The sequence below is a fragment of the Hippopotamus amphibius genome, chromosome 9 (assembly GCF_030028045.1).
Source record: "Hippopotamus amphibius kiboko isolate mHipAmp2 chromosome 9, mHipAmp2.hap2, whole genome shotgun sequence".
NCBI lineage: Eukaryota > Metazoa > Chordata > Mammalia > Artiodactyla > Hippopotamidae > Hippopotamus > Hippopotamus amphibius.
In genome coordinates, this window is record NC_080194.1 from 122775823 (window position 1) to 122788028 (window position 12206).

The following is a 12206-nucleotide window of genomic DNA, read 5'->3' on the forward strand; positions in this document are numbered from 1 at the left end:
CCTAAAGGGAATAAAAGAGCTCCTAGAAATTTTCTGCAGCGTTCATAAACTTTGAGAGACTGAGAAAAATGCAAATTTGAAACTATACCAAATGAACCAGAGTGATGAAAGCAAGTCTTTTCTAAACCTATGGATTCTAAGGGAATGTAAAATGTGCAGAGATTTGAGTCATGGAAATTTAGAAAGCTGTAGGAAATAAAAGCACATAAAGAAAAAGGGCTGATGCAGAAGATGGCTCTCTGGGAAAATGGTGTAAAGCCCACAAGCGGCCCTGGAGCCAGGGGCCTCCCGTCCACCCAGCTCCACACCCTCCTCCGCCAACCCTCCGCCCCTCTTACCTCGCCCTAGACGAAGGGTCTGTCAGGTGGCCACTTAGCTAACTTGCATTTTCGGCTTATTCTACAGTAGTAAGTTCTGCAAATTTACTACATGTTGGGAAAACCGAGCTCTTGCTTTCGTCTGGAACTTGATGCAGGAGGCTTGTGCTGGGACTGCGGTGGGTGATGGGGCCCACGGGCCCATCTCGTGAATCTCAGACCATGGTGATGTTCCCTCCCAGCCTTTATTTTGTGGATGATCACCATGCGTTAGGTGTGCCCTCCATGGGTGGCTGCTCAGCCCCGCGGTGGCTCCCCCCTCCCCACGCCGGTGGCTCTGGAAGACACTGGTGGGATGACAGTGGGTGCAGGGCCAGCTCTGTCCAGCTCAGTGTCCACCCTCTCAGGAGGCCACACTGGAAGCCAAGACCTCAGCGCCGAATCCAGCTGCGTCTCCCCTGAGGACGGCAGCAGGCACCTTTCTGTCCACCCTGGGCAGCCTGGTGAGCCTGCTGCCCAGTGTCCTGTTGGCCTCTCCATTCACCCGGGGAAGCTCCGTGCCAGATGTGAACACGGGGGTGTGGCCGGGTGCTCTCAACCCCCGGGTCAGCAAGGCCCCTTCCAGGACTGCTCTCCACCCAGACCCCACTGCCTGCCTACACAGACTGCCCCACCCACTCTTGGTTGGGATCCTGGGTTCTGGAGAGCGGGCTTCAGATCGCCTGAGACGCAGATGTTCCCATGCTGCTTCCTGGCGTGAGGGCACCACACACCTGGTCCATACTGTGCCTTGATTCTTGAATCCATCATAGAAAACAGTGGTCAGAAATAAAGGTGCAGGATGAGGTGAACTCGGAGCAAGAGGACGCCCACCCATGCGCCCGGCTCCTCATGGCCCCTCGTCCTCGGCGGGTGGCTGTAGGTGGGCGAAGCTCAGGAAGACCTGCTCCAGTGAGATCTGGCTCACAGAGTAGTCATCCACGCTGTACTTCTCCTTGGCCTTCTCCAGAACACCAAACACCTTTGGAGCAGAAAAGCCACTGTTAACAAGCCAGGGCCTGGCTCCTCAGCTGGGCTGGGAGTCCTCTGGCCATAAGGGGTGGTAAGGCCCCCAGAGATCCTACCCCCGCACAGGATGAGCAGGCCCGGGCACTGGGCTTCCTCCTGACTCTTCCCAGCTCAGGGTGTGACCTTTGGGGAAGATGTGTTCCCTCTCTGGGCCAGTTTCCTTTTTTGCACCAATTTTTCTCCAACTCAAATATTTGGGGTATAACCCCCCAAACCTAGCAGATATTAGGGTGAGAGAGCAGAAACTGAAAGTGATTCCTCCTTGGAAAGAGCCTGCTGGAGAAGGAGTGACTGCTGGAGGCCCGGTGGGGCTCAAGCTCACCTTCGCCCAGCTGAGGTCATTGCCAGGCAGGTGGTAATGGACCATCCCTTGGTGCTCATCTTCCAGGACGCTGCCTGCACAAAGGAGAGACTGTGTCCCCCTGAGGGCCAGGCTGGAAGGCCAGAGGAGGGCAGCCTGGGCCCACAGAATCGTGGCCCTCATCCCAAGGGTCAGGGATAGACAGACACACAGACGCCCTCTGCACAGCAGCACACACCTGGGAAGGTCAGGTCCACGAATGCCTTGAACTCCTCCAGGGCCTCCTGCTGCCCATTGCTCCTGATCTTGGCCCGTAGGGAGTAGCCGCTGCCAAACTTGCTCTTGAGGTGCTGTGGGCTGCCCAGGCACTTGAACTGACCCTGCACCATGATGGCCAGCCGGGTGCACAAGGCCTCACACTCCTCCATGCTGGGGAGAGGGGGTGAAGGCCTGACAAAGGGCTGGAGGATGCTGTGCCCACCCTCCATATAAAAAGTACTGATGCCCAGATGAGGCTGTTCCTGATTCCCATGCTCAGGGTGTGGCCCACATGGTAGAGCCTGGGGACTCTCCTCACAGACTCTTCACCAGATGCTGACAGGTCTGTCCACACAGCCCCTCCCGGCCCACCCACCCCACAGCCCCTGTCCTTGCTCTACCTGTGCGAGGTGATGACGATGGCCTTGCCAGACTCACGGGCCCTTGCCACAGTGTCCCAGAGTAGGCGCCGGGCCACAGGGTCCATGCCAGTGGATGGTTCATCTAGGAAGATGACCGCAGGCTCTCCAAGCAGGGCAATGCCGGTGCTCAGCTTCCTCTTGTTGCCGCCGCTGGGGCAGAGGGGTTGCAAGGGTAGACAAGGTGGATGATTAGCGTGGGCGCCCCGGGTCCCAGCAGAGGACTGGACCCACTGATGGCAGAGCGCCCCAGGTGAAGGGGAATGAGGTGAGTGTGCCTGGAAAGCCCACCTCATAGAGTAGGAGGCCCTAGAAAGAGCAGTGCCCAGGGGGTTGCTCCACAGCCCCACATAGATCAGTAACACCACCTGTCTGCACCTAAGGGGGCCTGACAGGGGTCCTAGCCGTGCTTCCAGGTGGCAGGAACCTGTGGGACAGTGTCTCTCATCTGGTGCTGCCTGGACCATGCTGCCAAAACTCTGTTGACCCTGGAACAATGGGTGGGATCTCCAGCCCCCAACCCGTGTGCCCCCCACTCTACAGTAAGGGAGACCCTGACTCCACCCTGGGAAGACCTGCAGTCACCAAGGCAGGGGGCATGGCAGGGGCTGGGATGCAGATGCACCTGTACGTCCTGACCAGCTTGTTGGCGTGCGGCTCCAGGAGCAGGCCCCTCAGCGTGTTCTCCACGTAGGCACTGATGTGGCGCTCAGGGATGCCCCGGAGCCGGGCGTACATGACCAGCGTCTCCCGGCCTGTCATGTGGTCCAGCAGGGCATCAAACTGGGGGCAGTAGCCAATCCGCTGCCGCACCTGGGGTCGGAACACAGCCAGGAGGCAGCAGGTCAGAGGCTTTCTCTCAGAGGATCTGTCCAGGGTGGTCCCTTAGCCGGTGCACAGGCCCTGGAGTCCGCCTACCGCCAAAGCTTGCCAAGTGGCACTGCAGTGGGGATGCTGGAGAGGCTTGGCTGGCTCAGTTGGGACAAGCCACCGGGACCCAGACTGTCCCCCACCCTACCCAGGGGTCAAAGACGGGCCAGAGCCTGGTCTACCCCAGGCAGCATGGGGGCTGACAGGAGCAAGAATGCATTGATTACACAAAGTGACTATGTCTACGCAACACTTTACAGCTGACAGATACCCAGTCGTTAGTTCATTAGACATTTGACAAATATCTAATGTGTGGTGGGACCTTTCTTTTTCTCCCCCTATTAAGAGATGTTTGCTAGCAACACCCTTAGGGTGGGACATCGCCTGGGCAGATGGCATGGCAGCTGGTCTTGCAGCAAGTGGCCATGTTCAACACAGCCGCGATGCCACATGGCCAGCCTCCACCTCCAGCCACGTTCAACAGCTGATGGGGACAGGAAAGCCTGGATTCTGTGGATTCTAGAGATGGGATTTATTTTTCTTTAACCTCCTTGGAGTCCTTAGGCTTCCAGAATCTGTTCTTAATTGGTTTGGGAAAGCTCTTGGCCATGGCTGTGGCAGTTATTACCTCTCCCCGTTCTTTCTCTCCTTTCTGCTGGAACTCAGATTAAACGTGTTTTGGACTTTTCACCTTGCCTACATTTCCTTGACCACGTTACAGTTTCCTCTTCCTTGCATATATTTTCAACCTTGTTTATTTCTTTGAACATAGTAACACAGTTGTTTTATAATCTGGGTCTGGTAATTGCGAATCCAAAGTGGCGGGCATATCCTGCCACGGAGCCTTGTCTGCTTTGTTTGCTTTGCTTGTGCACCGCTCACAGGCCTTGAAGCACTACGTGAGGGGCTCTTTGAGGCCTAGGATGAAAGGTTTCCTGCAGAGAGGGTGCGGGCTGCAGGGTGGGGGCACAGCCGCCTGGAAGCCCCTGCTGCCAGTTCAGGAGATGCTGTCACTCCCAGGTACAGGCTCTTCTCTCTTTCTGGCCCCTGCCCTGCTCAGGACACGGGAAACAGTCCACACAACCCCCAGGGGTAGGGGGACAGGACGGGAGGGTGGCCTGCTTCACCCTAACCCAGACGGGTGGCCCTTTGTTTCTGCCCCCTACACGCAGTAAGCTTCCTAAACCCACGCCTGAGTGGCTGGGACCACAGCGCCCTCTGTGCAGGGGCAGCTCCGTCGCAGCCTCTCGGGGCTTGCAGACTTCGGCCAGAGGCGCCTCAGGCTCTCCCGTGCTCTTAAGATGGGGTTTGTCATTAACATTCTATCCAGCTCCTGGTTCTTGGTGAAATGCCTGGTTTGAACAGCCCAGGGCACCATTATCGTAAATCTACGCACAGAGACTGCAGTTCTTTTGAGAGGGCAGAGTTCTGTAGGTGCCACTCTCTGTGCCCAGGTCCAGAGAAGGCTCTTCTCCGGGAGGGACCCAGTCTCGGCCCGCCTGCCAGGCCTGGTCCCTTCCGGCTGAGGGGGCTGTAATCATATCCTCGGTCTTCTCCCCATCACTCGCTTAGCGCTGGCTGCAGTCACTGCCTCGTCCTGCTGTCTGTGAAGCGAGAGCCAGAGACAAGCCCCATCCCTGCTTCCCGGGCGCCCCTCATCCTGCCCCCTAGCTGCACCCACCTTCCCGATGTCAGAGCTGATGCTGTAGCCCCCAACAAAGGCATCTCCGGAAGTGATGGTCTCCTCCCCAGTCAGCATTTTGAAAGTTGTGGTTTTGCCGGCTCCATTGAAACCCAGCAAGCCGAAGCACTCCCCTTTCTGGACCGCGAGGGAGACCTTGTCCACGGCGAGGAGGGGTGCCCGCTGCTCATATACCTGCGCAGTGCCCGGGAGAAAACACAGGTGTGGGGAGGCCTGGGGACAGCCGGGAGCCAGCTGGGATGGGGGGAGGTGATCCTTGGAGGGAGGGCCCACCTTACCTTGGAGAGCTCCTTGATAATCAGAGGCGTGTCCAGCAGGGAGTCCAGGCTAGGGGCCAGGATGCGGTTCCTCTCATCTGCCACATCCTGGTCTTCAGGAAGCGCCGATGTCCGGGTGTACGCTTCTGTCTAATTGTTTTGGAAAAAGATTGCCAGGGTGAGTTCTGCTGGAGGGGTCCCTCCACGTGGGAGGAAGGACTGAAACGCTCACCCCAGCACAGCCCCATGATTGTGCTGTCTCAGACCTCCTACAAGGAGAGCTGGGTGGTCATAAGGGTTGACATTCATCTCGAGGAGACACAAAGTGCCTGAGGGACAAGGATGTGCAGGACTCATGGAGAAAATCATGAAACCCCTTTTCTTAGAAAAGTCATAATATCTTAGCCCTGATAAGCCTGGGTTGACCTGTCCATCCAATGCTGCCTCAGCAGCTTTTGTTTATTTAGGGAAGGAATGTATGTGACAAACATGAGGGTACCCCCCCCCACCACATGCCTCTGCTGAGACTGAGGTCTCTGAGGCCCCAGGCTCCCTTGATTCCATGGCTTCAGGGTCTCGAGGCAGAGACCCCTGGGGACAGTAAGGCCGAGGCCCCTCACAAGCTGTGAGCACTGCCGGTGGACGTGCAGCCGGGCCGTGGCCAGTGCTGAGGCCTTCCTTGTGCGGTAGCCCCAAGGAACGCCGACCTTGGTGGGAGGGCGCCCAGAGCACAGTGGCCAGGAGCCAGACGGGAGCCCAGGAGCCACTCACCAGCGCCCGACTCCTCCGGAAGGCACACAGGCAGGTCTTCAGCCTCCACAGCAGGTCAGTCTCAATGAGGAAGAGCAGGGTGAGGTAGGCAAAGCCCGAGGCAGCCATGGAAGTCACAAACCTGCCGACCCCCGGGGCACTCCACGCGTAGAAATTCTCCTGGTACTGGATATCTGTGCAAGCAAGGGACAGGGTGCTGCACCCATGCCCCGAGCACTCTTCTCCTCCGGGGTCCCAGCCCACCCCCTCTCTCTGGGCCCGCGAGGCACCTGTGCCCTGTCCTGTGGGTGAAGGCTGCACCGGGGTGGGGCCCACTAGGCTTCCAAGGGTGTGTCTCTGCCACATGGGGCCCCAAGCACTTCCTGCATTTTGGCAGCTTCGCCGAGGGAGGTGGCCCTTTTGCCTGCACTGGGGGACAAGCTGTCTCAAGGGAGGCCCGGACACTCACTGTATCTCCGGCAGTAGTGGGCCGCCACCTCGGAGGAAGTGCAGTACCGCCTCGTCTCGTAGTTCTCGTAGAAGCTGCTGACCGCCATCCCCAGACAGTGGTTGGGCAGCACCAGGAACACGCGGTCCAGGGTTTTGGAAAGTTCTTCTAACTTGACCGCTGTGGGGAGGAGGCACAGACAAGTCAGCACCGGAGGACGCACTGCACCTGCCCCCAAGGACAGATCAAATCAGGAAGGGCAGGTTTCCGAAGTTTCCTGCACAGCCCGACTGCACCTTCCCCAGGGATCAGACACCAGGCCTCCAGGGCAGCACCTCTGGGAGGCGGCCCCACCTGCTCTGCTGTTGGCGGGGGTGCACAGATGGTGTCGAGGCCACCTGGGCAGAGGGGCTGGAGCACAGCTTGCCTGGTGCCCTTCTCGGGCCTCCCCTGACGGGCTGAACGGCTCTGTGGGTGTGGGGCTGGGGGCTGGGGGGAGGTGGTCTCCTGGTTCCCACCTGGGATGCGCATGATGGTGACCACGAGGAAGGTGGCGATGCCCGACAGGATGTTGAATATGGTCAGCCTCGTGTAGGCAGTGGCCGCCCCAGAGAAAAAGAAGCTCATCAGGTACATGAAGGGGATGATGGCCCAGCCGTAGAGCATGAGCAGCAGCAGGGCGTCGGCCACGTGGCCATCCCGCGTAAAGGCATGAACGTTGAAGGCTCTGAACACCACCTGCAGCAGCACAGACAGGGTGGCCGGTGTGCCCACAGAGGGCATGTGAGCCCAGGCCCATCAGCTCCACAGGCCACATCTGCCCCTCACCCCCTGCTGTGGCATTCAGCCCTGGGACCCTCCCCGAGGAAGTAGGGAGCTGTCACCAGGGCATCTGCTCCAGGGCCCCACTTACCAAAGTGAGGCAGAGGCTGGGGGTGTGCAGACAGGCGAGGGGTGCTGCCAGGGCGTTCCCAACCTCCTCCCCCAACAGGGACCGAGGTGCCAGTGTGGACCCCAGGCTGGTTTTTGTCTGTGTAGGGTCCCCAAGGCAAACGCCCTGGATGAGCAGGGAAGGGCCCCAGCACCATGCAGCTCACCAGCAGCAGCAGACTGGGGACGAGGAAGGACATGAGGTCCCACAGCAGAGCCGAGAGCCAGAAAGTAGCCACGTGGACTCCGCTCACAAATTGCACGTGCTTGGCCTGGACGGCCCTCTCGCTGACAGCCAGAATGGAGAATGTGCTGGCCAAGAATGCCATGGCGAAGAGCAAGTTGAGGGCGATGTCGAATCCCTTCCGGCCCCTGTGGAGGGGTGGGCACACAGGACAGGTCAGGGACAGAGCAGAGCACGTCTGGGCAGGTGGGGCGGGTCAAGTGCTGGGTCACTACTGTCCAAGCAGGTGATACAGTGGCCCAGCCACTAAAGTGGGTTAAGGGAGAACACGAGAGCCTCCGGGGTCTCCGCACCTCTCCCCCCACCACCCTGAGAACAGCTCCTTCTCTGGACGTCCTGTCCCCAGTGATGGCAGTGCCACTCTCCCAGTCGCCTTCAATCTATCCCCATGCCACTTACTCCCCAGAGACACTCAGGTGTGGATCTGAGCCCTCCACCTGGCTCTCTCTGGCTGCCCTGGTCAGACCCGCTGTTGGGCGTGGCATCGCGGCAGTGGCCATCTCCCTGCTCTCGAGTGGGCAGGACATACAGGTGCCAGCAACACCTTCCAGAAACCAGCGTTAATGGATTATTCTGTAGCTTAAACACCCCCACCCCCCGAACGTTTCAACAAATGGTGTTGGGACAAATGGATGCCATGTACTGAGTGGACGGCTGACACAATGTGGACGAGCCTCAAGAGTGAAAGAAGCCAGTCGCAAACGGCCACATGGTTTCTGATTCCATCTACGTGAAACGTCCAGGACAGGTGAATCCACAAGACAGAAAGCAGACTCCTGGCTGCTTAGAGGTGGAGGAGAAAGGAATGGGGAGTGATGGCCAGTGGTCCCGGGGTTTCTTTCAGGGATAATGAAAACGCTCAATAAAATTATATTGTGGTGATGGCTCCAGGACTCTTAATATACTAGAAACTGTTCAATTGCACACCGTGAACAGGTGATCTGTATGGCAGGTGGATTATATCTCCTAGAGCTGTTACAACAAAACAAAAACTCCTGTTTTTTGTCTACTGTCACTGCATTAAGCTCGACTTCTCAGCCTGACCGCTAGTGTGGAGAGAAAAGAGGACTGCTGCCGTGTCTCTGCTTTTGCAGTGGGGACGGGAGGGAGCAGAGGGGGAGGAGGACACCAGAAGGGTCAGGGCACAGTCTAAAATGGGAGGTGCTCATGAAACTGCCCCTCCCCCCCCATTAATTAACTGCCCTGAGGTGGAGTGACTGCTCTGAAATTAAATGACTTTTCCAGCTTCCTCTGGATGGTCCCCAGAGGTCTGGGGGCTCTGCAACTGGGAGGAGGGAGAGTCCTACACACATGATGGTGTGACAAGGCCTGAGGACAGACGCATCCAATGTGCTCCCTGACTCGAGGCCACTGAGAGGCAGTGATACACACACACAGCCGGGCGCTGCAGGCTGGATGGGAGCAGACGCTCGGACCCCCCCAGGGGCAGTAGCCACCAAGAGCCGGTGCAGATTTGGGAAGAGGGCATGGTCACCCTCCAATCCTCAGAGTCTCCCGTGGGGCCTGGGTATATGTGGGCTGGGGTCTCACCAGCTTATCTGCTGTCTAAGGAAAGGCTGAGTGTGGAAGGCTGAGGAGGATGTGTGGCAGGGGTCCCTGGCCAAGAATTGGGAGCTTCCTGAGGACAGAAACAATGCCATATCTACTTGGGGGCCTCTGGGCAGTGCTGGAAGTGGTTAGTTCCAGTAAGGGGTCCCGACCTGATGGTGGCAGGGTCCTGACTGGGCTGGGCCAGGTCCTGACCACATGGGAATGGGGTCCTGGCAGGGGACACAGGACACTTACTCATTGAACTGGTCCTTGGCAGCCTGCAGGGCACTCCGGGGCTGGGGATAGTTGGAGACTGTGATGGAGGCCTGAGGGCCACACAGCAGCTTGAAAAGCAGGTTGTCCACGACAGCCAGCGCAGTGGCCGGGGAGTGGTACGCCTGGTTGTTGAACAGGGCTGTGACCACTGTACGCTCGCCCACGTCTCTGAAGGACGCCGCCACCAGGCACCGCTCGTTAAAGCCACCCCCCTCCACTGAGGCCCTGAAAATCAGGAACTCCTCCAGGTCACCTGGGGAGACAACGGCAGAGTCAGAAGCGTGGATGACCGGCTTGAGGCCTGTGCCCCTGTTCTGCAGGGCTCTGAAGGGCCAGAGAAACCACTGAGAGGATGTATCACCTTCCACCCACATGCTGTCCATGGGCTGTGGGGCCACGTGGTGGGAGCAGCAGGACCTGGGGCTGCAGGCTTCAGGGGGGTGGCACCCCTATAGCCACAGGAGCTGAGTGGCAAGGAAGGCTCTTCCTTCTGCCCCACAAATCCCCCTGTTCTCACACACACACTAAAGGGCCTCTCAGAGATACAGGGCCTGGAACTGGGCCAGGGTCAACGTGGCATGGAGGTGGCTGAATCAGGAGGAGGTGAGGGTCCAGAAGGCAGAGCTGCGGAAACCTCTGGGAGGCCTGGTGGGTGAAGCCCCCAAGGGGCCAGTCAGGTGCAGGGAGGGGCACGGGGTCAGTCAGGACCATGGGGGTGGATGAGGGGCTACCTCCAAGAGTGTGGCAATTACACAGGATTGTCCCTCTATGTCTCTGTTTTTCCAATTTTTGTAGAAGGAATAAGTATCCTTTCACAATTAGAAAAAAATAATAGTTTTGTAAGAGTTGCCTGCGGGAGGAGTCCCTGGAGAAAGAGCTGTTTTCTCAGCACCTGGCTGAGCTCCAGTGAGTCCCCACTTCACGTTGGGTTCTCTGGGCAGGTGGGTTCTGGGCAGCCCGCACATCTGGCGTTCTCCCGCAACTCAAGGGCAGCAACAGAATCCCGACCCTGCCGGGCCTGCCACTTTGCTCCTCAGCTGCGGCACGGAGAGTGCAGGGCTTCTGATGGGGGCAGGGTCCGCCATTTGCTGGTGACTGACCTTAGGTGCGTTCAGTCCACTAGCTCACGAGTGCACACTGAGTGGCCCACAGCTGGCCCACAGCCGCAGGGAACCAGCAGCTCACACACGCTCACTGCTCCCACCCTGCCTCTCATGCAGCTGTCGCCTGGGGACAGTGGATGACACCCACACTGTGGGACCCCAGGGTCAGCGAGGGGACACGGCCGTTGGTGAACCCTAATGGAGACAGTTACAGAGGCTCCGACAAGGCCTGCTGTGGCTCTCGGCACACAAGGAAAAGGGTCAGGTGCCTTAGGCGCAGCGTAATTCACCCGCAGTGAGGCCCTCAGGACTGAAGCCCACGGAGGGAGCAGGCAGTCTGGGCTTCCACATCCACACAGGCCCAGCGTCTGAAGCACTATCCTGAACCCCTGGAGCCACTGCGTACCATGACAGCTCCGAAATCTTTGGGTCAGGCTGGGTGACAGCCAGGAAAAAAGGCGGGGGTGGGGAGGGGTGACAAACAAGACATCCACACCCACCACTGTTTGTAGGGCTACTCAGGGCCCTGACTGCTGGCAGGCCGAGTGAGGACTCTGGCTGCAACAGCAATTCCTGGTAGCGGTGCCCCTGGCAGTCCTGGCCTGCTCTAGGCCACTGATACATTCAGCCTTTTCCTAAAGAAGAACCTGACTCCTGCCAAGATTTTGGGACCATCAATGTGCTGAACCTCAAAGCTGCTGTCCAGGAAGTGGGAGGGGAGCAGAAAAATGAGAAAAACTTCAAGCATATTCCATTTAAGCAGAGCATGACACCTGCTCTAAAGCCAGGGCAGCGTCTAAGTGCCACCGCCAGGGACATGAGATAGTTTTGGTTTTAGGATGTGGAAAGAAAATGCCCTAAGGCATATTGTGACCAGTCTTGCAAAAAAAAAAAAAAGAAGGTAATGTAAACACTGCTGAGGTTTTGTATTTCATTTATGAAGGGTCCTGAAGGATCCGACCTCTGTAAGGATGCCTGGACAAAGTTTAGCCCTAGAGATGCTGCCTTTTGTCTTCCTCTGACTCATGGCAAATGTTTTCTCCGCTAAGGGACACCTGGCACTGTCTGGAGGCATTTTTGCTCTTCACAATACGGCGGAAGGGAGTCAGACAACGCCAGGTATGCTGCTAAATGTCCCGAAGCAAAGCACTAATCACCCGGAACGTCCACTGTGCTGCGGTTGAGAAGCGGGCTCTGACGGCACAACTCAGGCCCCAAGCCCCCTGGGGACACTCCTTACCCAGCACTTCTCGAGGCTCCTGGCCCTCGGCCTGCAGCATGTCTTTTAAATGTTCGGACAGCTGCTGATCCAGCTGAGAGGTCCCAGGAACCGAGAAGGGCACGACAGTTCTGCCGTACTCGCCCAAGGTTAGCTTCAGGAGGGGGTCGTCAAAGATCTCAGAGGAGTAGTTGATGGCCAGGAGGGCCAGGGTGATGCACGTGAGAGGGACCAGGACTTGGGCTGCCACCATCTTCCACTCCCTCCAGCTGTATGCAGCTTTCTTCAGGAACATGGCCCAGAACTGCTGGCAGTGGAGGGCCAGCTGCGACAGAGGGGATGAGAGTGACACAGCTGCCACCCTGGAGCCACGCCTGACCCCGCCCACCAGCCGCAGGCAGGTCCCCACATGAGCCTGGGGCCTTTGGCTGACATCTGCACCCTGGAGTCCCAGGGCTCCTCCCAGAGCCCGGCTGATGACGTGGAAGACCCA

The 12206-nt window shown here is 58.2% G+C and overlaps 1 protein-coding gene across 2 annotated transcripts in view; it reads right to left on the bottom strand.

The window, feature by feature from the left end:
- Positions 1 to 313: 313 nt before the first annotated feature.
- ABCA3 (ATP binding cassette subfamily A member 3) overlaps positions 314 to 12206 on the bottom strand; it is a 44057-nt gene continuing 32164 nt past the window's right edge. For both annotated transcript variants that reach the window (XM_057750666.1, XM_057750665.1), the window contains 13 exons: positions 11735 to 12038; positions 9371 to 9644; positions 7488 to 7692; positions 6909 to 7128; positions 6412 to 6570; positions 5964 to 6136; positions 5214 to 5342; positions 4915 to 5109; positions 2989 to 3176; positions 2346 to 2516; positions 1925 to 2115; positions 1708 to 1781; positions 314 to 1338 (listed from right to left, as the gene is read on the bottom strand). In XM_057750666.1, the coding sequence (XP_057606649.1) occupies positions 1207 to 1338; positions 1708 to 1781; positions 1925 to 2115; positions 2346 to 2516; positions 2989 to 3176; positions 4915 to 5109; positions 5214 to 5342; positions 5964 to 6136; positions 6412 to 6570; positions 6909 to 7128; positions 7488 to 7692; positions 9371 to 9644; positions 11735 to 12038 (2415 nt within the window). In that variant the 3' untranslated portion in view covers positions 314 to 1206. The remainder of the gene's footprint in view (positions 1339 to 1707; positions 1782 to 1924; positions 2116 to 2345; positions 2517 to 2988; positions 3177 to 4914; positions 5110 to 5213; positions 5343 to 5963; positions 6137 to 6411; positions 6571 to 6908; positions 7129 to 7487; positions 7693 to 9370; positions 9645 to 11734; positions 12039 to 12206) is intronic.